Here is a 25,594-nt window from a genome sequence, read left to right on the forward strand (position 1 = left end):
CCCGGCCCCCCCCCCCCCGGGGGGGGGGGGGGGGGGGCTGGGGCTGGCCCCCCCCCCCCCCGCAATTGGGGGTCTGGGGGTTCCGCTCTGGAGGGGGCGCCCGGAGCTGGGGGTGTGAGGGGGCCGAGGGTGGGTCCGGTCCTGCCCCCGCTCAGCCGGGGACATTCCCACAGCGGGAGGGATAATTCACGGCCCGGGAAGCGGGAATGCCCGGCCGGGGGGCTGCGGGGGGCTCCCCCCGGAGAGGAGGAAGGAGAGGAGGAGGAAGGACAGGGCTGCGCTCCCCGCCGAGGAGAGAGGGGGTCCCGGAGAGCCCAGCCCGGGCTGCGGCTCTGCCGGGACCCCGCGGCAGTCTGGAGACCCCGGTGGTCCCGGGCACGGCTGCGGCCGCCCCTGGGAGCTCGGTCAGAGGCTCGGTTCGGTTCGGTTCGGTTCGGTTCGGTTCGGTTCGGTTCGGCCCAGCCTGACGGGAGCCTCCAGCGGTGCTGAACGGCGGGAGCCGGGACCCGGCCCCGGGAAGGCTCGGAGCGTCCCGGGCACGGGGCTGGAGCGGGCACGGGCCGGCTGCGGGGCAGGATGTGCAGGTGTGTGCAGGTGTGCGGTGTGTGCAGTGTGTACAGCGTGCACAGGTGTGTGCAGGTGTACACAGCTGTGTTCAGGTGTTTTCACATGTGTTCGGGTGCACACAGGTGTGTTCACATGTGTGTTCACGTGTGTTCGGGTGCACACAGGTGTGCACAGGTGTGTTCACATGTGTTCACAGGTGTGCAAAGGTGTGCACAGGTGTGCACAGGTGTGCTCACAGGGGCTCAGTCCGTGCTGTCCGTGCAGCCCCGGTTTCCCGCGGCCGCTGTGTGTGTGGGTGTGGTGGGGGTCGCACCCCCTGAGAGCCCCCCACACCCCCGGGCCCGCCGGGGCGGGGCGGGGCGGGGCCGCCCCCTCCTCCGGGGCCGCCTCCCGCGGGCGCGCATCCGCTCCGCTCTCCCGGGAGATCCGCGGGCACACCTCCCGCTGGGAGCGCGCCGAGCCGGGCCGCGCGGCGCTGCGCTGCGCGCTGCTGTGCGCGCTGCTGTGCGCGCACGGAGCCGCTCCCACCCGCGCAGGTACGGCCGGGGGCGCGGGGGGCGGCTCGCGGCTTTGGGGCGCCTGAACTTTCCTGTGCGGGTTGGTTTTTCCCCAGGGGCTCTCTCGCCCCCGCGGGACTCGGTGGCCATGCCGTGGTGCGGGGGACAGGGACCCCCGCTCCCGCTGCCGGCCGCGCTCCGGGCGCTGGGACCCCCGCGGCCCCCGGGCTGCAGCGGGATGAGCGGCGTGCAGCGTCCAAGCCCTCCCCAAAAAGTGTGGGGATCTGGTGGGCCGCGGCGGGGAGAGGGGAGCGGGGGAGCGGAGCCGTCCCCGCTCCCCGAGGTGCTGCAACTCCGGGCATTAATTATGCAAAGCCCGGGCTGCTCCTGCTCCCCCTCTGCTGCAGGGACACGATTCCGCCCTGGCTCATCCCGGCGGGACCCACGCGTGTTCCCGGGGCACCCCTGGGAGAGGAGCTGCCCTCAGCTGCCCCCCTCCCTTCCTTCTTTCCTTCTTTCCCCCCTCCCTCCACACCTGACGGCAGGAGCGGGAGCTGACAGCGTTGGGCTCCAACGTCTGTTCCTGCGCCTGCCGCGATAAAAATAAATTATAAACCTGCCCAAAGCCTTGCGAACAAAGTCCTACTTTCCCATTGGCTCCCGGCAGGTCTCCAAATGCTGGCAGGGGGGGCCAGCGGCGTGCCCACCTCCCCCTCCCGTAGCCATGGCGATGCGGCCGCAGCATCTCCGCTTCCTGCCTTGCGCCACCAGTTTCCCCCTTGCTTTTCCTGGGAAAGAAGGAAGGGGCTTTTCTCTCCCCCCAGGACAGCCCAGCCCGGGGCAGCCAGCCCGCGGAGCCCCCGCGCCCGGCCCGCACGGTTTGCCCGAGGAGCGCGCCCGGCGCGGGGAGCGGCTCCCGCTCCCTCCCGGGACGGAGCGGAGGCGGGCAGGGCTCCCCCGGCAGCCAGGGCGTGAATTAATGATGAGCGTTGAGTGTGGGGGAAGCGCAGCTCCGCGGTGACTCACCGGGCCGGTGAAGGGGGGTCCCGCGGGATGGGCTGGGGGCACAGAGGGGTGGCACTGCTCGGGTAACCCCGACCAGGCTGCCGCCGCCCCATCTCGGTTCAGCCTCCACCAAAGGATGTCCCGGCCGGGCCGGGGGTGTTCCCTGCCTTGTGGCTGGTGGGGGAGCCCTGTGTGAGCTGGGGGTGCTGGCAGTGGGGGTGTCCCCTCGCGGGGTGATGCTGTCCCCATCGGGGCATTGGGTTTGGTGTATGGGATGTGCTTCATTCCTCCTGCTGCTCCATCAGAACTGCCCCTCCGTGGGGCTGGGGGTGCAGCCCCCTCCCCAGTGCCGAGGGGGGTGCTGGCGCTGCCCTCACCCCCTCTGCCCGGCTTTGGCAGGAGAGTGTGGCAAGCTGAGCTCCTGCGAGGTGTGCACAGGCAGCAGCCGCCCCCACAACGGCACCGACTGCGTCTGGGCGGGCTGCGGGACCCCCGAGGAGCCAGGTGAGGGGCTGGGCCGGGTGGGCACAGAGAGGGGCTCTCCCACCCTCCCCAGCCCCGTGACTGGCTCTCAGCACCCTTGGATGCCCAGTCCCAGCTGCTGTCACCATCGAGGCCCATCTCAAAGCCAGGGGCTCTGCCCTGCGGGGTGCAGCTCTGACCCCCCTCTCCCAGACCCTCTGCTCACCCCTGGGAGTGAACCCTCCTCATCCCAGCCCCTCAGGGCAGCCCTGGGCCTGGCCAGCCCTGGCTGCCCTGCTTTGGATCCCTGGGAAACCGCTCCTCTTCCCGCAGGAGCAGGGAGCTGCGTGCAGCGGGGCTCGGCGGTGCCGCGGACCTGCGCCCTCTACAACAGCAGCGCCCTGTGCCCAGGTAACCCCAGCCCAGGTAACCCCCAGCCCCTCTGAACTTGGGCAGAGGTGCTGCTGCGGGTGCCAGGCCGTGGGGATGGAATCCCAGCACCAGGACAGGTTGCAGGCTGGGTGGCAGTGTCCCCTGTCACCCCTTTGACCCCTGCCCTCTGTGCCTGCCTTCCCCAGCACTGAAGTCCCACACGGAAGAACCTCCACGATCGCACAGCAAGGAGCCAGTGACACACTCCACAAGTGAGTGGGTCTGGGGAGGGGTGGGAGCAGCAGGGTGGGGGGCCTGGATGCCCCAGGGACTCGTCCCAAGGCTCTTCCCTGACCTCGGTGTTGGGCCAATGGATGTGCCCGCTGTCCCAGGCCACAGCCCTGTCCCTGTCCCCTCTCTGCACGGGGCAATGCAGGGGATCGTGGCACCCACCAAGGAACAAGCCCTGACTCCATCCTTGCTGGGAACTGGCACCTCCAGCCCAGCTGGGAGAGGAGCAGGAGCCTCTTCCAGGAAGGGGGAACTGGAGAGCGCAGCGGGAAACCGGAGCCCGGAGCCTGCTGAATTATTGATCCCCTGGGATCCTCTTGCTGCTGGCTCCTTTCCTGCAGCTCCAGCTGCCCTGGCACGGCAGGGGGCTGAGCCCATCCCAGCAGCCGGGCACTGCTGGGGACATCCCAGCCCCGCGCCGGGAGCTGCCACTGCTCCCTGAGCAGCCTCTGCCTTCTTCACACCCAAACCCCCTCTCTGGTGGGCACAGCCGGTGCCAGCAGCACTCGTGACTCCCCAAACTCCGGTTTTCCCGGCCCCAGGGACCACCACGAGTGCCCCCCTGACGGGCAGCCCCGAGTTCCACCCACCCGGCTTCGACACGGCGAGTTTCGTGGGGGGCATGGTGCTGGTGCTGTGCGTGCAGGCCGTCGCCTTCTTCGTCATCAAGTTCATCAAGTCCAAGGACAGCACCTACCAAACGCTGTAAGGGCCCCGGGGGCTGGGGGGGACCCGCGCCAAGCCCACCCTAAGTCAGGACTGGGGTCAGCCCGGGATGTGTCCTGTGCCCCGCTGTCTGTGCCCCTCTTTGTGCCAGTCTGTCCCCACGCCACAGGGGACGATTTGGGACATGGGGGGCTCACGTCCCCCTGTGGCTGTCCGGCTGTCCTGCCCCCTCTGTCTGTCGCTGTCTGTCTGGGTCCTGGCTCTGAGCCCCGCTGGGGTCGGGAGGGTCCCGGGTGTGTCCCCCAGAGCTGCCAGGGGCTGCTCACTGCTGTCCCCACACCCGGGGTCGGGAGGGTCCCGGGTGTGTCCCCCAGAGCTGCTCACTGCTGTCCCCTGGCCCGGGGTCGGGAGGGTCCCGGGTGTGTCCCCCAGCGGTGCCAGGAGCCCCGGGGTCGCCGTGTCTGATGTGGGCACCGTGCCCCCTCTCTCTTTCCTTCCACGCTGCCAGAGAGGACAACCAGTAGGTTCTGGGTGCCGGCAGTGGGGAGGGGGTGTCCCCCGCACCCCCAGAGCTCCAGCCCCGCTCGCAGCCCCCCGGGCAGGGGGGGCCGTCCCTCCTGGTTTGCATGGCCGGTGGTTCCCAGCTGGTTTTGCTGTTTCCTGTCAGTTGTTAGAGAGGGAAAGGATGGGGGACCCCCCCTCGCCCCCTTTCTGGCATGGAGCCCCTCGGGGGGGCAGCCCCCCCATACTGGGGAGGTGTCCCCAGCGCCCCCAGCCCCACCCTGAACCTCCCTGACAGCATGGCAACTGCAGGGCTCCCAGTATGGCCCCAGTTTGGCCCCAGCAGCCCCCTTCCCCCTCTCAGCACCCCCTGCCCCACTGCCTCCCCACAGCCTTGGGTCCCCCCTTCCCCTCGTGGTGTTTTCCCCTGTGGCACTGTGGCTGGAGCCCCCGCCGTGCCCCCCGTGCCCGCCCCAGGAGCGGAGCCAGGCCCTTGCTGTGTGCTTTTGCTGTGCCTCTGTGTGCTCTGGGGGGGCTCGGGGGGGGCCCTCTCCCCCACCCTCTTTCTGTGTGCTGTTTTGGGGAGGGGGCTGCGTGTCGTGTGCCGTGGGGTGACACTTGTAGCTGCCCCCATTAAACTCTGCCAGGTGGAGTCTGTGCTGTGTGCGGGGGTCGCTGTGCCTGGGGGGGCAGTCCAGCCCTCCCCGTGGCGTGGGTGGGCACCGGGGCACCCCCAGCACCCCCTCCCCGGGCGCTGCAGGGGCTGGGACCCCCAGGGTGAGCCCCGGGGCCTTTCCTGCCACGTCTCCTCTCTGTCCCACGGCCCAGGATCTGAGTCCCTCCAGGCTGGGGGCGCTGTCCCCGCCCCCCCAGGTGACGAGGCCACCGCCGGTGTCCCCTGCCCCGGCCGGACTGCACCCCTGCACAGCCCCCCACGACTATGCAAACCGGGGACACCAGGGTGGGACAGACCCCCCAGCCCCCCCCGGGGGTTTGGGCCCCCCCGGATGCTCCGGGGGATGCAGCTGGGCAGGGGGGACCCCAGCCCTGGATTCCACCTTCAGCCCCCCCTGTGCTGGCACCCCAGAGGACAGGGGGGCACTGGGGGAGCCTTTGCTGGCCCCACAGTGGGCAGAGCCCGAGCTGGAACAGCAGGGACAGAGACCAATAAAGGATTTTCCTGTAATTTGTGGCGTCGGTGTCATTGTCACAGCCCCTGTCACAGCTCCTGCCACCCCGCAGCCCCGGCAGTGGGGCTGAACTGGGACATCCTGGCTGCAGAAAGCCTCGGGGGTCAGGCTGCTCTGCCCTCAGGGTGGGATGGGTGGGTGGCCCCGAGTGGCCCCAGCCCTCCCAGTGACGCAGTGCGGGTGTGCCAGGGGGGCAGGGCAGCCCGGGGAGGGGTACCCAGCGAGAAAAGGGGCACCAGTGCCCCCCCAGTGCCACACCCGGGGCTGGAGGGACGGGGATGGAGGGCACGGCCCCACACTGGGAGCAGTGGGACGCAGCAGCTGCAGCCCCACAGCCGAGGGGAGGTCAGGGCAATGAGCAGCACCAGCTGTGCCCACAGCAATAAAATCTGCCAGATGTGCCCTCCGGTGCCGCTTCGTTGCTGCTGGAGGGGAGGGCACCCAGCCTGCCCAGTGGCACCCCGGGTGGCACGGCCCGGGCACCGGCTACGCCCGGGGCTATGCCCGGGGCACCAGGTCGGTGCGCAGGGGCAGCAGAGCCTCCACCCAGCGCCGGGGCTGCTCCAGCAGCTGCTGCCACACGCGCTGCTCCTCGGCCGTGGAGTCCATCCAGCCCACGGGCAGCCCGTAGCTGCTGCCTGCGGGGACACAGCCCCTGAGCCTCTGATAGGGACATCCGGGGGCCTGGGGGACAGCCTGTGAGCCTGGGGATGGGCACAGCTGGGCATGGGGACACAGCCCCTGAGCCCGGCATGGGGACAGCCGGGGATGGGGACAGCCCTGAGCCCGGCATGGGGACAGCTGGGGATGGGGACAGCCTGTGAGCCTGGGGATGGGCACAGCTGGGCATGGGGACACAGCCCCTGAGCCCGGCATGGGGACAGCCCGGCATGGGGACACAGCCCTGAGCCCGGGGATGGGCACAGCTGGGCATGGGGACACAGCCCCTGAGCCCGGGGTGGGGACAGCCCGGGGGGCTGAGGGACACCCCGAGGCATGGGGGACACCCTGAGGGGCATGGGGGACACTCCCTGAGCCCAGGGATGGGGACAGCCGGGGATGGGGACAGCCCCTGAGCCCGGGATGGGGACAGCCCGGGGGGCTGAGGGACACCCCGAGGCATGGGGGACACCCTGAGGGGCATAGGGGACACTCCCTGAGCCCAGGGATGGGGACACCCCGAGGGGCCAGGGACAACCCGAGGGGCTGGGGGACACCCCGGGGAGCTGGGGATGGGGACAGCCTGGGGACCAGGGACACGCCGGGGGGCAGAGGACACCCTGAGGGGCTGGGGACACCCCGAGGAGCTGGGGAACACTCCGAGGCCCTGGGGACACCCCAGGCACTGGCTCCTGCCCTCACCCGTGCCCAGGCTGAGGCGCACGCCGCCCAGCTGGCGCTTGGCGAAGGCCTCGCGGTGCCAGAGCGTGAACTCGGCGCAGGCCTCGGCCAGGTCCCTGGCCTGGAAGCCGTCGTACACCATGGTGTGGTTGAACAGGGGGCTCAGGCTCCTCCTCACCACCCGCGTCTTCTGCCGGCTGGCCTTGCTGTCATCCGGCAGCACGTAGCTGGGGGGGCTCGGGGTGAGCGGGACACCCGCCGCCCCCGCGGGTGTCCCCGGTGCCACCCCGCCCTTACCACTGCACGAAGGCGTCCACGGTGCCGCCCTGCAGCGGGACGAGGCTCCGGGCGTCCTTCACCCAGATGTGCAGCTCGCCCGTGGGTGGCAGCCCCGCTCCTGCGGGCCACAGGGGTCAGGGGCAGCCTGGCACGCCGGCCCCGCTGCCCACCGCCCCCCTCACCTTCCGAGCCGGCCGGGATGAACTTGAGCGCCAGGTTGAGGCTGCCGCGGCTGGCCAGGCCGCCCGGGGGGACGGGCACCTGAGGAGCAGGGGGGTTACGGGGGCAGAGCGCCTGCAGGGGCTGCGGAGGAGGGCAGCTCACCCGCGGCTGGAGGCTGAACCACTCGGGGCGGGTGTTGGCCCAGTCCCAGGTGCCCAGCGCCACCTCCACCTCGCCCAGGAAGAGGTTCCTGCCCAGGCTGTCGTGGTGCCACACGGACAGGTTCAGGGTCCGGCCCTGCAGGTCCCTCTCCTCCAGCTTGTACTGGTGGGGAGGGGACACGGGGTGAGATTAGCCACCCCCACCCCTCCAGTCCGAGCCCTCCAAACCCACCCCAAGGGGGCTTAGGAACCTTGAGGGTCTCGTTGAAGACGGGATCCAAGCTCCTCTTCCTCACGGCGGTCTTGCGCTTGCTGCGGTTGGACTTGTCGGGCAGCAGGTACGTCTTGATGTACCTGGGGCCAAAAGCGAGCTGGGGCAGGGGCCAGGGGCACCCCCTGGGCCGTGCCCCCCAGGGCTGGGCACTCACGGGTCCGAGCGCTGCTTCTTGGCCTCGGCCAGCTGCCGGCAGCGCAGGACGTGCACCTGCAGCTCCTGCTCGGCTGCGCGGTAGCGCAGCGAGAACTGCACGCAGCCGCGCACGGCCACGCGGCCCAGCTCGGCCTCGCTGTACAGGCTCCTCAGGCTGCCGCTCAGCTGGGGACACAGGGGGCTGCTGGGGGGTGCCAAACCAGCCCAAACCCAGCCCAAACCCAGCCCAAACCCAGCTCAAAACCACCACAAACCCAGCTCGGCCTCGCTGTACAGGCTCCTCAGGCTGCCGCTCAGCTGGGGACACAGGGGGCTGCTGGGGACATCCAAACCAGCCCAAACCCAGCCCAAACCCAGCCCAAACCCAGCACAAAGCCAGCACAAACCCCAAACCCAGAACAAACCCCAGCCAAAACTCCAAACCCAGCACAAACCCAGAACAAACCCCAAACCCAGCACAAACCCCAAACCCCAAACCCAGCACAAACCCAGCATACACCCCAAACCCAGCACAAACCCAGCCCAAACCCCAAACCCAGCACAAACACAGCACAAACCCCAAACCCAGAACAAACCCAGCCCAAACCCCAAACCCAGCTCAAATCCAGCACAAACCCAGCCCCAATCCCAGTCCCAGTCCCATTCCCAGTCCCACTCCCGGTCCCAGTTCCAGTCCAAACCCAGGTCCAGTCCAAACCCAGCCCCATTCCCATTCCCAGCCCCACTTCTATTCCCAGCCCCAGCCCCATTCCCATTCCCACTCCCATCCCCAGTCCCAGTCCCAGCCGCGCACCGTGGAGGAGCTGAGGCTGGACACGGAGGAGCTGGTGCTCAGCAGGCTCGGGGGGCTGTGGCCGTTCTGTGGGGACACTGGCTCAGGGGGGTTCTGATCCCTCTGGGGGGTCTCTGCTCGCTGGAAATACAAAGAGGGGTCAGCACCCCCCCTTGGGCCCCCAGACCCACTGAGGACAGCCAGCTCCCAGCAGTGCCTGCTGCTCAGGAGTGCTGGCTCTGTCCAGTCCCCCCGGGTCCCCAAAACCCCACACAGACCCCCAAAACCCCACACAGACCCCCAAAACCCCACCCACCAACTCCAAACCTCCTCACAACCCTCTCCAGACCCCAGTCCCATATAGCCCTCCCCAGTTCCATAGAAACCCCCAGAGCACCCCCAGCCCACCTGCCCAGCACTGTGGCTGCTGTGTGCTTCCTCCTCCTCCTCTTCCTCCTCCTCCGTGCTGCACGGGCCGGGGGAGGGACCTCCCGTGTCACCTGCAGGAACAAGGGCTGGGTGGGGGCAGGAGGGGGTCCCTTGAGGGGCCGCTATGGGGGCAGGAGGAGGCTGCAGCCCCCAGCCCCCCCAGCCCGAGCCCCCCTGCTCACCTGGCTGCTCCCGCTCCCTCGCCGGGCTGTCACCCTGCGGCCCGGGCTGTGACACCGGGGTCCCCTCCACGGCCGGGGTGGGGGGGCTGGGCTGGGGGGGAAAGGGTGAGAAGGGGACCCCGGGCACCCCCTGCTCCCCCCACGGCCCTCCGCGGACAGGGTGAGGGATGGGGACACCCCAAGGACGTTTTGTGGGACATTTCCCGTCACTCCGAGTGCAGCACAGTTTTGGGGGCGCTGCAGGGTGACCCCCCCCAGGGGTCCAGGTGCTGCCCAGCCCCCAGCAGGACCCACCTGGGGCTCAGTGACCTCCTGCAGCTCCTCCGGGGGGCAGCTGGGGAAGAGACCACCGTTAGCTTGGCCTGGATGGTGCCCAGGCAGGGCCAGGACGGTGGGAGACACTGGGATAAGGGACAGACGGACACTGGGATAAGGCACAGACGGACAGATGGACACTGGGATAAGGGACAGACTGACACTGGGGTGGTGGACAGACAGACACTGGGAAGGTGGACAAACAGGCGCTGGGGTGCTGGGAGGCAGTGGTGCATGGATGGTGGAAAGCCAGGCCCTGGAATGACGGACAGACGGACGGACGGACAGACACCAACTCTGACTGCGCCGTCCCCTCCGCCAGGCCCCTGCTCCCCCCAGCCCCTTGTGCCACCCCCAGTGGGGACCAGCGAGATGCCACCAGCCCCGGGGCTCCTGTGGGGTGACACCCTTCCTTCCCTCACCTCTTGTCCGTCCCCAAGGCACCATCCTCATCCTCATCCTCATCATCCTCATCATCCTCATCATCCTCCTCCTCTGCCCGCGGCTCCAGGCGCCCCAGCTCCGCGGGTCCTGGTGGCATCGGGGGGCTCAGAGGGCTCAGCCCGGCCCCCGCGCCCCCGCGCCCCCCGCGCCCCCCGCGTACCCCGGGCCGGGCTCCTGCGGCGGATGGAGGCGCGCACCAGGTCGGAGCCCAGCGCGGGCTGGTGGCGCTGCGCCCGGGCCAGGCAGAACCAGTCCCCGCTGAGGCTCCGCAGCCGCGCCGGGTCCGACACCGACTGCCGGAGCTTGCTGCTGGCCAGGAGGGACAGTGGCACCCCGGGCTGGCACTGCCACCGCCCCAGAGCCGCCCCAGCAGGGCAGCGGGACAGCCACGGCCCCCGGGAGCCCCGGGAGCCCCGGGAGCCCCGGTGCCGGTGTGACAAACCCAGGCTGAGCTCAGCGGGTGACCCCGACCCCGGGGGAGCAGGGGACCCTCGGCCCGGCTGCTCTGTCCCAGGGGAGCTGCTGGGGGTCCCCGCTGTCCCCAGGGGTGACACGGGCAGGGACCCCGGCGCACCTGACGCGGCCCTGCTCCCTCCGGCGGAGCTGCCGGTCTCGCCGCAGCACCCGGGCGATGCAGCCGCGCTCCTCCTCCGTCAGGAAGCTCAGGTCCAGCAGCGCCTCGGGCCGCAGCGCCATGCGGGGCGGCGGGGACAGCGCGGGGACAGCGCGCGGGGACAGCGACAGCGGCTGCTCAGCGCGCCGGGCGTGCACCAGCGACGCCAGCATCTGCAGAGGCACCTGGGGGGCTCTGCGGAGCGACCCCCCCGCTCATCCCGCTGCAAGGACAAGCGGGGGGAGCTCAGCCCGCACCCGCACCCCGCGACACCCCCGGGACAAAGGAGCCTGGCCGGTGCCCGGGGTGCCAGGCCGGGCTCGGGGGCACCGGGCCGGTGCTCAGGGTGCCGGGAAGGGCACGGGCAGCCCGGGGCACCGCGCCGCTCCTCCCGCTGCCGGCTCCGTGCCAGGCCAGCCCTGCCCGCTGTTTGCCCAGCGTGTTTGCCCAGGGCTGGCTCTGCCCCTGCCGCTTTCCCAGCGATTCTCCGGCTGCCAGGGCACACGGACAGATGGCAGAGGGGGCTTGGCTGCCCCCACGGTGGGCTGAGCCCGGAGCGGGCCGGACCCGTGCTCAGCTCACGGCACCTCCCGGAGGGGTCTTGCCCCATGCCCGGTCCTTCCTGTCCCCGGGGTTGGGAAAGCGCTGCCTGCTGTCACCGAGGGCAGGAAATTGCAGCAGCCGTGGGGCAGGAGCAGCCTGAACCCCCCCCGGCACCCCCAGAGCCCAGCCCTGGCGTGCCCCACCTCCACCAGCGGCCCGTCCCCAGCCCCAAAGGGGGCTCTGACCCCGCCCCACGCGTGGCCCTGTCCCAGCCTGTCCCCAGCCCCTCGGAGGGTCCCGTCCCTGCCCCACGGGTGCCCCTGTCCCAGCCCCGGGGGTCCCCAACCCCAGCCCAGCACCTGAGCACGGCGGGTGCCAACCCCCAGCAAACCAGCCCAGGGACCCCCAGCACACCCAGGGAACCCCGACAACACCCCCTGCCCCCCCGGGAACACCCACCAGCCCCCCGCCCCCACATCGCCCTGGGAGGGTCTCGGGGGGCACGAACCGGCTCAGCCCGGGCTGGGAGGGTCTCGGGGGGCACGAACCGGCTCAGCCCGGGCCGGGGCGATGCTGCCGCTGTCTCCCCGCCGCTCGTATCCTGTTTACTGCCGGCTCACGGGGGGGTCCCCCCGCCCCGGAACAGAGCCACCACCTAAAAATGTCACCTAGGTGTGAGCCGGGCGCCGCTGCCGTGCCCCGTTCCCTGTGGGGTCCCCAAAACCGAGCCGAGGTGAAGCCCGGAGCCCCCCGGGCGCTCGGGGGTGCGGCCCCCGCCCCCCACCCCGCTCCGGGACCAGTCAAACCAGTTAAACCTCCCCTGCGAGCCGCAGCTGGGGCTTGCACGTCCCCATTTTTCACTGCGGGCAGCCCCACAAGACGGAGGGGGGGGGTCCAGACGGCGTGAGACACCCCCCAGGCCCCCTCCCCAAAATGCAGCGCCCCCGGTGACCCCCAGAGGGTCCCGGTGGCCTCGAGCCCAGCCCAGGGCTGCCCGGCCACCCTCGCTCTCCCCACCTCGGGGGTCTCAGACCCAGCGCGGGGACAGGGAGACCCCCCCGCAAGGCGTGACCCGCAGCCCCCAGCCCCGCTCCTCACGGGGAGGGGGCGTGCAGTCCCCGAGGGGCGGGAGGAGCGGGGCCAGACCCCGGTTCAGCCCCTGCCCCCCTTACCTGCCCAGCTGGGGGGTCTCCGTGGCTCGGCGCCCCCCGGGGCCCCGGTGGGTGCGCGGTGCCCCCGGCCCCGCTGGGTGCCGTACCCGGTGACTCAGCCCTGGCAGCGCGACAGCCGGGACTGCAGCCGGCAGCACCCGCCGGACGGCTGAACTGGGCTCAACTGGGCTGAACTGGGAGGCGTCAGCGCCGGGGAAGGGGTGGCGCAGCGGGGATGCGCCCCGGGGGGACGGGGGGACCCCAGGCCCGGTGCAGACCCGAAACGAGGGTGTGGAAATGGGGGTGGGCGATGTCCCAGCCCGGTGTCACACGGGGCTGGGGCAGGAGGAGCCTCTGGGGCTCCTGGGGGAGCCTGGGCTGCCCTGGGGGGACCGGGGGGACTGGTCCGTGCTGGGCTCGGGGGAGCCCCTGAGCCCCCACCCCAAAGCCGGTGTAGAGCCCCCGGGGCTTTGCAGGACCCCATCCCATAACGCATTCCCAGCCCCCTCCCCAGCCCCCCGTGGCTCCCCCAGCCCCTATTCCCTGCCCCACGGGTACATCCAGCCCACCACCCCATCCTGCTCCCACAGGCCGGGGGTCCCGAGCAGGCAGGACCCCCCTGGGCGCTCAGCCCCTCGCAGGATGGGTTCAGGCAGGGATAAAGCCGGGCAGGAGCGCACAGCGTGCCTCAGTTTCCCTGGATAGCGGAGCAGAGCAGCTGGCTGGGCGGGGGACAGGCTCCCCCCAGCTTCGGTGTGAGATGGCAGCACTTAACGAGCACAGGACCGCGAGAAAAGGGGATTATTTTTAGCCTGGTTTCTCAGGAAATGAGACTTCAGCAGTGGCTTCGTGTGTCTGTCCGTGGTGTCCCCTCCCTCTCCCCGTGCAGAGCTCAGCTCTGCCGGGGGTCCCAGAGGGGTGGGACCCCCTCAGTCCCAGGGCTGGCCTGGGAATGCAGCCAGGGCTCTGCAGAGGGACGTGAGGACCCCCGAGTGCCCCCAGGGCTTCTCATGGGCTGGGGGCTCAGGGGGGCACCGAGCCCTGGCTGGGCACCCTGGGCCCTCTGCTCCTGCAGCACCCGGGGGGAGAGCCCTTGTGGGGTGGGGAAGGGAGTGAGGAGAGGTGGGACACGTCCTGCAGAGTGTCCCAGCCATCCCTGGAGACCCAGAGTGTGCTGGGCCCCAGCCACAGCCTGGGGTGCTGGGGACAGAGGCTGGGACACCCAGGGACACCCTGGGACACCCAGGGACACACTGGGATACCCAGGGGCACCCAGGGACATCCAGGGATACCCAGGGGCACCCACAAACACCCAGGGGCACCCACAAACACCCAGGGACACCCAAGGGCACCCAGGGACACTCTGGGACACCCAGGAATATCCAGGGACACCCTGGGACACTCACAGGGGGGCACCGAGCCCTGGCTGGGCACCCTGGGCCCTCTGCTCCTGCAGCACCCGGGGGGAGAGCCCTTGTGGGGTGGGGAAGGGAGTGAGGAGAGGTGGGACACGTCCTGCAGAGTGTCCCAGCCATCCCTGGAGACCCAGAGTGTGCTGGGCCCCAGCCACAGCCTGGGGTGCTGGGGACAGAGGCTGGGACATCCAGGGACACCCTGGGACACCCAGGGGCACCCTGGCCAGCAGCACACCTGAGCCAGGTGCCAGGCCAGCCCTCGGGGATGGTTTTCCTTGCAGGCAGCCCTGGCACAGGCACGGGGCAGGTTTTTTCTCTCCTCGGCGCCGCGTGGGCAGCCCCGAGCCAGCGCTGGCCAGGAGCGAGTCCCGGCCTGCCCCCAGCCCTTTTCCCATCCCTGCTCCCAGCCCTGCTCCCAGCCTGCTCCCCCTGCAGGACTCGCTCCTCAGGTCCGGGAGGTACAGCCAGCTCTGGTTCTCCTGGGGGAAACTGAGGCAGGAGCAGGCACTGGAGCACGGGCAGGAGCAGAGGAGGAAAGGAGGGGAATGGAGAGGGGGAAAAAGGGAATGGAGAGGAGAGGAGAGAAAGGAGGGGAGCAGGGCAGAAGGGAGCAGGGGAGCAGGGCAGAGGGGAGCAGGGAGCCGGGCTCGCAGGGCAGCCTCTGCCCGGCATTCCCCGGCACTCCCGGCACGCTCGGCCCGGCTCTCCCTCCCTGCAGTGACCCGAACCACGGGCTCATCCCACACATCCTGCTGATCCCCGGAGCTCCCGGCAGCAGGAGATGGTTTGGGAAATCCTGCCAGGCTTGGCAGGCGGGGAGGGACCCCAAGTCCCGGGGGCTTTGCCTCCTCCCCTCACCTGCCCCGCAGATGTGTGCGGGATGAAGCCCCGGCAGCCCGCAGGAGCGGAGCTCGCTCGCCTGCAGGGGCTGAGCAGCAGGATCCAGGTGGTTTTCCATGAAATGGCTGCACCGTGAAATCCCCTGGCCTCGGACACAGCCTAATTTTAAGGCTGATGTACTCCCTCCCCACAGCTCCAGCCGCTGGATGTCAGATGGAACAGAAAATCAGCGGCTGCATCTGCAGTCAGCAGGCACAGCTCTGCTCCCAGCTCAGACCCTGCTGGGAGAGGGGAAAATGAGTCTGGCTCTTTGCTCCTGGCAGCCCCAGGGCCAGCACAGGCGTCCCCTCCCCTGGGAAGGGAAAGGAGCTGGGAAAGCAGTGCCTCCCGCAAAAAAGGACACAGCACAGACAAAAGGGAAGCTGTTCACAGCTGAAGGGAATCAGCCTTGGAAAAAAGCATCTCCCACCCCAGAACACTTGGCTGCCCCTGCCCAGGCGTCGAGGCCCGGCACTAAATCCCACGAACCCTTCCTGCACTGCAGGGATGGGGAATTCTCCTGCTCCCCAAACCTCCCTCCCGGCAGCAGGGCTGGGAGTTTTCCCTGGAGCAGGGAAAAGGGCGAGTTCATACAGGCAAAGGTGTGGGAGCTGCAGGATCCAGCTCCTTCGGGCAGCAGAGGGGCCAGGGCTGGGTGGGGCAGGGAGATCCCGACCCCAGCCCCGCTCTGGGCTGAGGGAGGAGATACAGCCTCGCAGATATCCACAGAAATCAGTTTATTTCCCTGCCGTCGGGATTATGAAACCACAGAAGCAGAGTTTAAATATTTACAAAGAAACCCAGCGCCCCGCAGAGATGAAGGGAACAAAGGATGAGGGATGGGGGCTCGCCCTCGCCGTTCCAAACTCCGCTCTGTAAAAAGCATCAGGGGCAAACGAGAGGGAATTTCACAGTGGGGTTTGGAAGTCCAGGGGCCCCCTGACACCCCCAAGCCTCAGCTTTGGCAATTCTTGCAGAGCTCGTGGATAAACCAAGGACGGGCTGGGCGGAGGGGCTGGAGGTTATTGCTGAGGGTGGATCCAGCCCGGGGCCGGCACTCCAAGGGATCTCACTGAAATCACACCAGGGAAAGCACTCCCCTCTCCCGGGGCTCCCGGGCGGAGAGCAGAGCTCGGAACGGCCCGGGCTCCCTTTGATCGGGGTCCCGCGGCTCCGGCAGCCCCCGTGCCCCGCCCTGCACTCGGGCAGGGACACAGCACAGCGGCCCTGCAGCGACAGGAGGAGCAGGAGGTGCAAGGGCTGGCTCAAAAGTGACCCAGGAAAAGGGGAAACACAGAAACCAGCTCAAGGGGAGGGTCCAACCCTCCCGCATGGCTGGAAGTGGCAGAGGCACGTGGGGAGGGGTCTGAGAAGCAGTGGCTGACAGGGAGGGGGTTCCACAGTCAGACATGGCAGGGACCCCAGAAAAGCTTTCCTGCTGGCCACAAGCACTCCTTGAAATGGATTCCTTGGAGCCCATCAGGTTCTGGAGTCAAGGTGTCAGTGGAAAACTCTTCTGCCTCCTCTGCAGCCAGCAGGGACCTGCCCAGCTGCACAGCACCCTGCAGCCAGGCTGGGGTTTAAAACTCAGAGCCCTCCAAAATCAGCACCTGCAGAGCAGACCCAGCTGCACAGGGGTTCCAGGTCACATCCAAACTCCCTTCCTGCCTGGCACTCAGGAACAGCCCCCATGGCCCATCCTGCTCCAGCTGTGCTCCTCACACCAACCCCTGCACAGCACCTGTGCCCAGGTGTGCTCCCCAAAGCTCCCTGAACATTCCCAGTCACCACCCAGGAACTGCCCCGCTGGCTGCTGCAAAGCCCAGCCAGACAGGCACCTCCCCTCCCCAGCCCCAGGCTCGGTGCTGCTCCCACAGAGGCTCTGCAGCCCCAGGCTCAGGCTCCCTGCCCCAGCTGCTGCCTGCTGGGAGCAGGGGATCAAAGGGAGCCGAGTGGCTGGTGGGGATTGCAGAGCCAGAGTTAGCAACAGAGAGCCCAGGGAGAAGCAGGGAAGTGATATTTTCTCTGGCACGAGCTGAAAGGGACAAAGGGCTGCCTCCTGAAGGGTGCACCCTGCCACGAGCTGTTCCCCAGCCAGCCCTTCAGCCTCCCTGCCTCCCCAGGCCCAGCAGCAGGAGCAGGGGAGCTGGCCCTGCCACGGAGCGTCCCTCAGGAGTGTCCCACACACCTCCTGCCACTGCTGGGCCATCAGCGGGGGCTGTGCTGGGCACCCCACCCTCCCAGAACCCCACAGCTCCCCTCTGGAACGTGTGCTACTGGAGAGATGTGCCACAGGGAAAACTGCAGCTCCTAACTGGAGAGCCAGGCAATCTGAGGAAGCATCTGGTGAAGAGGAGGAAGCAGCTGATCAGAGACCCTCCCAAGGTGCCTCTGCTCGTGCACTGCAGGGGGCAGAGCTTGCCCTGAGGCTCCTCCTGGCACTGAAAGCAAAGGTGCCCACCCCTCTCCTTCCCTGATCCCACTCCCACTGCAGAAAGGGAGGGCAGAAGCTTCCAGACCCCTGACACCGGGAGACAGAACAGAAACAGGAGGAAAAGAAGCCAGCTCCAGGAGAGGAGGATGAGCTGTCACGATGGAGTGGGGCTGCCACCTTCCCTGGAAGAGGCTCCCAGAGTGCCACGCCTCCATCCTGCTGGATCAGTCACAGTTTCTTCCTTTGTGTGCTCAGGCACTGGGGGCCAGGGCTGCCATCACCGCAGGTGCAGGGTGAGAACCACGGTCACAATCACCCCCAGGAACAGCACAAAGGGCAGCCAGGTCTTCACAAACCCCCCTATGCTGCACGAGGCAAAGGGGGGAAGGTTTAAATGTGAGAAACCAGCAGAGACAAAAGGATGGGAGAACAACTGGAGAGATCAGAGGGAGACAGGTGCCTGGCTGTCACCTGCTGCTGGCACTGCCACACCCCCCATCCTGGAAATTTGGTGTTAAAAACTGAGACTCAGCCAGAGCCACAATAAATATATCACAAACAACAGGATTGCAGTCTCCTTCCAGCTTAAATTAACTCAAAGACAAGTCCACTTCACCCCTGCACAGACAGGAATGGTGACAGGAGGCCACAAAAAATGAAACCCCATTACCACAGGGCTTGTTGCTCCAACTGCTGGTGGGTTTAACCAAGACAGCTGGAGCTATCCTTGCCCAAAAGCAGGCAAAGAAGCTCTTCCAGGACAGGGAGACTCCACAGCAGTGGAGTTTCATGAGCCTTTCCTTAAGGACAGCTCGGGTTTCCCTCCCCACTGCAGTGGGAAGCTCCACAGCAGCTGGAAACCAGACCAGTTTTTATGTAAACAAGATTCAAGAGAGGGAGGGAAACCAGTAATCCCTGGAGAGAAGCCATCCTGTGACCTTATGTTCTGACCTAACCCAGCCAGAGTGAGGTTTGCTTTAGCCAGCATTTCCCAAATTCCAGGCACTGCAAATCAGCAGGCAGGAACAGGATTTTGGGAGCAGCATCCAGTGCAGCCCAGCAAGCACTCCTGCTTCTCTTGCTGAGCACAGGCAGCGACAGCACCACCCACAGCTTGGGATGTCTCTCCCTTCCCCACGGGCCAGGTGAGGCTCCAGGGGCTCAGGAGAAGGAAGGAGCCCCTCGTGCTGCAGAACCCAGGCTGCCCCTCAGCTCACCTGACGTATTTCCCGTAGAGGAGTGTGAAGAAGCACAGTTTCACCATGTTCCAGGAGGTGCTGTTGTCGTATCGCATCAAGTTTAAGGCCAGAGCCACGTGGGAATGGCAGTTGTCACAGCAAAGGTTGTGCTGGAACACAAAAAGGGATTGAAATCCTGTCCCCGAGGTTTCCCAGCTCTCACCCCCTTGCAAGGAGCCAAACACTGGGGAGGGATCCCTTCCAACCACTGCAGAGACAGGGAATTGTGGAATGCTTTGGGCTGGACGGGCTTTGAAGCTCCTGGCTCCGAGCTGGCCTTGCACTCTTCAGGGATGGAGTATCCAGAATCCCTCTGGAGCCTCTGGGGGAGCCAGGGGAAGGGCAGGGAAGGGAGGGGAAGGGAAGGGAAGGGAAGGGAAGGGAAGGGAAGGGAAGGACAGGGAAGGGCAGGGAAGGACAGGGCAGGGCAGGGCTGGGCTGTACCATGCGGTGCTTGTACTCCTCGGAGGCGTCGTGCACGGCCGTGTCCCAGGCGTTGGGGCCGGAGGCACAGACTTTGCTGGGATCCAGTTTCCAGTACCTAGGAGGATGAGAACAGTTTCCCTGGCATTGTTCTGCTGCTGCACCTGCCCCAGGCTTGCTCCTCCCAGCAGGAGGATGGTGGAATCACAGTCTCACAGGAGCCACGAGGATCGCTGAGTCCAGCTCCTGGCCCTGCACACACCTAGAGCACTTGGATAAATCCTGTGCCTCTGGAACACACAGAGCCCAGCTCCCAGGGACGAGCAGGGGCAGCAGAAAGGCTGCTCAGCAGCCCAGGCAGAGATCACAGAGCTCAGGGGACAGCCTGAGCTGCTCCCCATCCCCAGGGAACCCCCAGCCACCCTGAACACAAAGCTGACCTGGGACACAAAGCCCCAGCAGTGACAGGGTGGGAGTGACCTCAGCTCAGCAGCACAGCCAGGCAGTGCTCACTCAGAGCACTTGTTAACGTCATCCTAGAACACTTTAGCCTTCTCTTTTCCTTTCCTCTAACAAAGCTCTGCTCATTAACACCACCACGCTGCTGCTAACAAGATTTAATTGAACGTGGTTTCCTGCAAAGCAGAGGCACAGCAGCCAGCAAGGTGAGTGAGGGCAGCTGAGCACCAGGGACAGCAGCGTCACAGCTCTGTCCCCAGGAGCTGCAGGGCAGCTGCTCAGTTTGGTACAAACACACAGCACTTACTTCACAGGTTTCCCAAAGGCCATGTTGTCTTCCTGCAAAAACAAAAGGAAACTGTCTCAGGAGGCTGAAGGCAATATTCAGGGATGGGGTGCAGGGTTAGGGCCCCTCTGCTCCCACACTCCTGCTCTGGGCACGGGCACACCTCCACTCCACAGTGGCACCACTCACCTGCAGGTGCCTTGTTCCCCTCCCTTTCTTTTTTTAAGTGTTAATATTTTGTTAACTCTTGGTTGCGAATGTCCCAGTCAATTAGGAGCGTTAATTATCCCAAATTAACACCTGTCTTTACTTTCAGAAGCCCCCAGACCCTCAGCAGCTCAAGAGGCCTGGCACACACCTGATGCTGAGCAGCACAGCACAAACAACCACAGCTGAAGGCACTGATGCTGCTCAGAACCACGAGGATGTGACTCCCAATTTAGAGCCCGGAGCACAAGATCTTTTCCCCCTCCCCTCAGCAAAGCAGCCATTGCTCATCAGCCCCAGTGAGCCGCAGTGGAGCAGCAGCCAGGAGGCTGGAGAGGCCTGAGGAGCCGTGTGAGCAGGGAGGGCAGGGGTGCAGGGATGCAGGGATTTGGGCTGCAGGGATTTGGGATGCAGGGATTTGGGATTTGGGATTTGGGATGCTGGTACTCACAGACACGAAGTAGGGCCCCGCGAAGTCGCGGATGACGCCGGCCGAGGTGCAGATGCCCATGTGGCCGATGATGGGGAACAGCCACCTGCAGGGACAGGACCCGTCAGGGACACCCGCCCTGCCCTGCCACGGGGACTGGAGAGCACCAGAGCTCAGGGGCAGCACGGGAGGGAACAGCCCTGAGCCCCAGAGAGCCCTGCACCCCAAAGAGCCCTGCACCCCAAAGGGCCTGAACCCCAAAGGGCCTGTACCCCAGAGAGTCTGCACTCCAAAGAGCCTGAACCCCAAAGAGCCCTGCACAGGGCAGGCAGGGCAGGAACAACGGGACCCGGGAGGGACAGGGGGGCCCGGGAGGGACACCGGGACCGGGAGGGGCTCGGGGGCCCGGGAGACGCGCGGGGCTCCGGGCACCGCTGAGGGGAGGCCCCGGCACCGGCGAGGGGTCCCGTCCCGGGCCCGGCCCCGCCCGCCCCGGCGCGCCGCTCACGTCAGCACGGGGATCGGGGTCCACACCACGCAGTGCGGGAAGCGGCCGCGCTCCGCGTCCGGCGCGCCCCCGCCGCCGCCGCCATTGAACTGCTTCATGCCGGGCTCCGCCGCCGCCATGCCCGGGGCGCGCCCGCAGCGCGTCACTTCCGGCGGGGCCGCGCTTCCGGGGCCGGGGAACGGGGACGGGACCGGGGATGGGAACGGGACAGGGAACGGGATTGGGAACGGGAACCGGGCCGGGACCGGGACAGGGAATGGGACAGGGAATGGGAACGGGAGAGACAGGAACGGGAAGGGGAACGGGGACAGGGACAGGGAACGGGAATGGGAACGGGGACGGGACAGGGAATGGGAGAAACAGGAACGGGAATGGGAACGGGACAGGGAATGGGACAGGGAATGGGGATGGGGATAGGGAATGGGAATGGGAACGGGAATGGGAATGGGAACGGGACAGGGAATGGGAACAGGAACGGGGCCCCAGGAGCAGAGCCCAGCTCCGGGCCTGGACCCCCATCCCTGCCCGGGACCCCCGGGCTGGCCCCAGGGCCAGGAGCTGGAGGAGCCCCTGGAGCCCCCAGGAGCAGAAACAATCAGTAATAATCACAAATAATCAGCAATAATCAATAATAACAAATAATCACAAATAATCGGCAATAGTCAATAATCACAAATAATCAGCAATAATCAATGATCACAAATAATCAGCATTAATCAATAATCACAAATCATGGGCATTAATCGTCCCACGGAGCCCCCCGGGATGGGGAGGAGCTGCCAGAGCAGCAGCAGCAGCAGAGGGAAAGCAGAGGGTCGGAAAAACAACAATTGCTTTGTGGGGAAGTTAAATTGCAGCTACGGGAGGAAGCTGAAGTGTGTTCATTGCAGATTCCCAGCCAGCACAGCACTCCCAGAGAGACCCGCGGGGCTGGGGGAGCTCGGGGGGCTGCCAGTGCCCCCTGACAGCCTGCATCCTGCCCGTTCTCCCTGGAAACCCGATTTCCTGCTCAGCCAGAGGCACGGAGCAGCCAGGGCTCTCCAGGAGAGCTGGGCAGTCGCTGCCGTGCCAGGGCCTGGCCAGGAGAGCAAACTCTCCTGGCAATAACACAAACTGTGCTGGCCTGCTCGGGGCACGGGGCAGAGCCCGGGGCTGTGGGGACGGACAAACCCCGCTCCCAGCACTCCTGCCAGCTCCCAGCTCCCCAGCACTCCTCCCTTCATTCTCCTGGGTGTGCCCTGGGTGTGTGTCCTGCACAGTTCGCGCCCCTGAGCCTCCAGGGTGACCTGTGCCCGCCTCGGGGGCACCACGAGGGGCAGCAGAAATGGCACTCGAGTTTCCTGGGGTGGCCTCTCCCTCCTCAGGGCACAGCAGCTCCCTCGAGCACTCCGCTCTCTGATGGGAAGGAGTCCCCAGAATGTTCTGTCTCCAGAAGAGAGGAAGCTGAGGGAATCCAACGCTTGAGAGCCGGGCCCTGGCCGGTGCTTTGGCTTCTGCTTTCCTCCTCCAGGACAAAGAGTCTGGGTGCAAACTGAAAGGGGAAATCAGATTGGGTGAGAGGAATAAATCCCTCCCTGGCAGGGTGGGCAGGCCCTGGCTTGGGGTGCCCAGAGCAGCTGGGGCTGCCCCTGGATCCCTGGCAGTGCCCAGGGCCAGGCTGGAGAGGGCTGGGAGCACCTGGGGCAGTGGGAGGTGTCCCTGGGACAGTGGGAGGTGTCCCTGGGACAGTGGCAGGTGTCCCTGCATGGCAGGGCTGCAGTGAGGTGCTCTTTGAGCTCCCTTCCAACCCCTCACACTCTGTGCTCCCCTCCTGGCACTCGGGACAGGGCATGCACACAAAGGTTGTGTTTCAGTGAACACTTTTTGTTCCACGAAGAAAAAAAAACCCAAACAACCCTGGCATTGATTTGCTGCAGGCCAACATAAATATCAGAGGTTGTGCAAAGGCACAGCTGAGGGCCAAGGCTCACATCAGCTAGCGTGGCGCTGGCACGCTGGGCGGATCAGGCAGTGGCTTTGCTCTTCCTGCTCGTGGCTGGGCGGCTGCTGGGCAGGATGTGGCCGGGGAGCAGAGCACAGCAGGGCCAGCTCTGAGTCCCTGCAGTGCCACCTCCCGCGGGCACCGGCAGCTCGGGCTCCTCCTCGTGAGCCGAGCAGGAGCAAACCCCGCAGCCAGAGCTCGGGGAGAGCGCCGCTTTCCCCGGGCTGGATTAAAAAAATGTATAATGAAACCCCAGATCAATGGAGCACTGGTTTGCTGCGCAGCCCTTTGTGCCTGCCAGGGAAGCACGAGGGCTCTCCAGCCCGGCTGAGCTGGAGCTGACAGCAGGGTCCTCCTGGTGACAACTGGGAAGCTGCTGCTGTTGTGCTGCTATTGATCTAAGCAGAATACAAAACACCTGGAGTCAGCAGGGAAAAATAGCTGCAGTTGGAAAAGGAGCTGTGGGGGGGAGGACAGGGAGGGGAGGGCAGGTAAGGAGTTCTCCATGCATAAAATTAAAGGCCGGGGTTTTATTGCAGCTCTCCTGCCTGACTACAGCACTGGATCGATGTGCGGAGCAGGAACGGTGCCACCATTGTCTGTGCAGAAACAAAAGGGTTTGCCAGGGACTCGCCACCGACGGCTCCTCCGCCTGCCCTCGGGACAGCGGGGACGTGTCCCTGCCCCGGCGCTGCCAGCGGGCCCTGGGCAGTGCTGGGCAGCGATGGAGCGCTGCTTGTCCCAGCACAGCCTGGCACGGCCCGGCCCGGCCCAGCCCGGGGCAGCGATGGAGCGCTGCTTGTCCCAGCACAGCCTGGCACGGCCCGGCCCGGCCCAGCCCGGCCGGGCTCTCTGCATGCCAGCCCGGCCCGGCCCAGCACGGGGCAGCGATGCGGCGCTGTGTTTGTCCCAGCCCGGCCTGGCCCAGCCCAGCCTGGCACGGCCCGGCCCGGCCCAGCCCGGCCCAGCCCAGGGCAGCGATGGAGCGCTGTGATTGTCCCAGCACAGCCTGGCATGGCACAGCCCAGCCCAGCCCAGCCTGGCTCAGGGCAGCAATGCAGTGCTGTGTTTGTCCCAGCCCGGCCTGGCCCAGCCCAGCCTGGCTCTCTGGATGCCAGCCTGGCCCGGGGCAGCTCCGGGAGCAGCGGGCGCGCCGCCAGCCCCGCGTCCCTGGGAACGCTCCCGGCTGCGCCAGCTCCGGCCTTGGGGAGGGATGCCAGGGGCAGAGCCCTCCTGAGGGAGAGGACATCCCCCCTGCCTGGCACGGGCAGCAGGAGCTGCATGGAAATGGCACCGGGGCTCGGCTGCTGCAGGACATGTGCCCCGGCGCAGGGGAGCCCGGGCTGGGCCAGGCTGGGCTGGACTGAGCTGTGCTGAGCCGGGCTGGGCTGAGCTGGGCCGGGCCGGGCTGGACTGAGCCAAGCTGAGCTGGGCTGGACCGGGCTGAGCTGGGCTTGGCTAGGCTGGACTGAACTGGGCTGGGCTGCTCCTGCTCTGGTCTTTGCTGTTCCTGCTCTGCTCCGTGCAGCCCGAGAGCCTCTCCTGTCCCTCTGAGCCCAAACGTCCCTCGGGGCTCTGCTGGTGCCACTCCCCCCCCACGGGCCACGCCAGGCTCAGCCACCCGCCCCAGAAGTGGCCCTGAGCCACCCCAGCCCGGGGCTTTTCTCCCTCCTGCCACTGGAGCTGCGTTTCCTCGTCCCTCTCTCCCTGCCCCAGTCCAGGGCAGCTGCCCCGGCTGGAGGAGCAGCCTCCACTTTCCCTGGAAGCGCTCCCAGAGCCCAGGGCTGGCTGTGGCGACTGCTGAGCCATGAAATCCAGGACAGAGCCCTGGAGGGGTCCCCATCAGTGTGCAGGGCAAGCAGGAGCAGCCACGAGGGCTGAGCTCCTCCTGGCACATTCCCACAGCCCGCTCCCATTTTGCTCCCTCGCAGGACCCATCTTGAGCCCTCTGCAGTTCTGTCGCTGGCACTGCCAACAGTTCCATCAGAGAAAAGTGAATTTGCCAGTCAGGCTGCAAACACGTTCCTCCCCCCACATCCCAGAGCATATCCCTCCTCAACCCAATCCTCTCGTCCAAATGACAAATAAAACTAATTTTCTGGGTCCTTCTACCCATTTCCACCCACAATTCAAACACGCAGCTTCCAACCACTCACTCCAAGAGCTGACCCAATTAGCTGATTGCCAATTCCAGCTATGGATGCTCATTGCTTTGTTACAGCAGAGCTGCCTTTTAAAGCAATAATTTATATCAGACAGGATTTGAAATGAGGAGGCCTCAAAAGACCTTCGGCTGAAAGGTGTCCAACAGGAATTTTTAAGAGAAGAGTTCAAATGGATTCTGAGAATAACAGCCTGGTTTTCTAACCCTCCCTTAAGGCCTGCAGATTGGAGAGCAAGGAGATACTTGGGAGGTTTTGCAGCAGGAATCTGGAGGAAAAAGTGAGTTTATGAAATCCTTTAGCAAAGGAACATCTCTGGGTGCAAAGGCTGGCGGTGGGCGCTCCATCTAAGGCAGGAACGCGCTGTGCTGACAGGAGCACCTCGGCAGGTCCCTGGGAAGGGACACTCAGCGGTGCCCCCAGCTCAGGGCAGGTGGGCTGGGGCAGCTCTGAGCCTCCCCGTGGCCCTGGGCGCAGCAGGGCCCTCCCCAGGCTGGCAGAGCTCTGCTGTCTGAGCAGGAGCCTCAGCAGCGCTGCAGGATGGGCAGGATGTGCTCCCTCCCCAGCCCAGCCCCAGAGCCTCGCTCCACTGCAGCTCTGAGCTCCCAAACCCGGGTCAATTCACTCAGCACTGACTGGTGGCCAGCACAGCTCCTGGGCCCCCAGCCCCGTCCCACGCAGCTTTTTGGAGCCTCTGAAGATCTGACAGCACCTGGCCCAAGCAGACCCACCCCCACAGAGCAGAAAGGTAGAACAAAACCACCAGGATCCCCCCAAAAAAACGACACCAAGAAAGAGC

General features: G+C 66.5%; 3 protein-coding genes across 8 annotated transcripts in view; 1 reads left to right on the forward strand and 2 right to left on the reverse strand.

Moving 5' to 3' along the window:
• CD164L2 (CD164 molecule like 2) overlaps positions 1-4,504 on the forward strand; it is a 4,771-nt gene extending 267 nt beyond the window's left edge. The window contains exons 2-8 of the mRNA XM_039733564.1: positions 764-783; positions 832-1,103; positions 2,469-2,573; positions 2,865-2,942; positions 3,110-3,175; positions 3,737-3,899; positions 4,369-4,504. Coding sequence (XP_039589498.1) covers positions 764-783; positions 832-1,103; positions 2,469-2,573; positions 2,865-2,942; positions 3,110-3,175; positions 3,737-3,899; positions 4,369-4,384 — 720 coding nt within the window. The 3' untranslated portion in view covers positions 4,385-4,504. The remainder of the gene's footprint in view (positions 1-763; positions 784-831; positions 1,104-2,468; positions 2,574-2,864; positions 2,943-3,109; positions 3,176-3,736; positions 3,900-4,368) is intronic.
• A 1,392-nt stretch (positions 4,505-5,896) lies between these two features.
• Positions 5,897-12,529, reverse strand: SYTL1 (synaptotagmin like 1). Of its 6 annotated transcripts, XM_039733822.1 has the most exons (16): positions 12,395-12,529; positions 11,731-11,877; positions 10,641-10,902; positions 10,227-10,375; positions 10,045-10,153; positions 9,602-9,641; positions 9,308-9,398; positions 9,105-9,211; positions 8,718-8,837; positions 7,923-8,089; positions 7,746-7,848; positions 7,496-7,657; positions 7,354-7,432; positions 7,190-7,289; positions 6,914-7,119; positions 5,897-6,189 (listed from the first exon to the last, which is right to left on the reverse strand). In XM_039733822.1, exons 3-16 carry the CDS (start codon positions 10,850-10,852, stop codon positions 6,050-6,052), a joined length of 1,785 nt encoding a protein of 594 aa, XP_039589756.1. In that variant the 5' UTR covers positions 10,853-10,902; positions 11,731-11,877; positions 12,395-12,529; the 3' UTR covers positions 5,897-6,049. The 6 variants fall into 6 exon arrangements, with proteins under 6 accessions (XP_039589756.1, XP_039589753.1, XP_039589754.1 ...); XM_039733819.1 differs by having other exon boundaries at positions 7,354-7,657; positions 11,771-11,877; XM_039733820.1 differs by having other exon boundaries at positions 7,354-7,657; positions 10,227-10,372.
• A 2,858-nt stretch (positions 12,530-15,387) lies between these two features.
• Positions 15,388-20,807, reverse strand: TMEM222 (transmembrane protein 222). Its single transcript, XM_039733790.1, has 6 exons — positions 20,653-20,807; positions 20,166-20,250; positions 19,529-19,560; positions 18,784-18,880; positions 18,319-18,449; positions 15,388-17,466 (listed from the first exon to the last, which is right to left on the reverse strand). Exons 1-6 carry the CDS (start codon positions 20,769-20,771, stop codon positions 17,379-17,381), a joined length of 552 nt encoding a protein of 183 aa, XP_039589724.1. The 5' UTR covers positions 20,772-20,807; the 3' UTR covers positions 15,388-17,378.
• Positions 20,808-25,594: the final 4,787 nt, after the last annotated feature.

The sequence above is a fragment of the Passer montanus genome, unplaced genomic scaffold (assembly GCF_014805655.1).
Source record: "Passer montanus isolate IOZ18808 unplaced genomic scaffold, ASM1480565v1 scaffold89, whole genome shotgun sequence".
In the NCBI taxonomy this organism is placed as follows: Eukaryota; Metazoa; Chordata; class Aves; order Passeriformes; family Passeridae; genus Passer; species Passer montanus.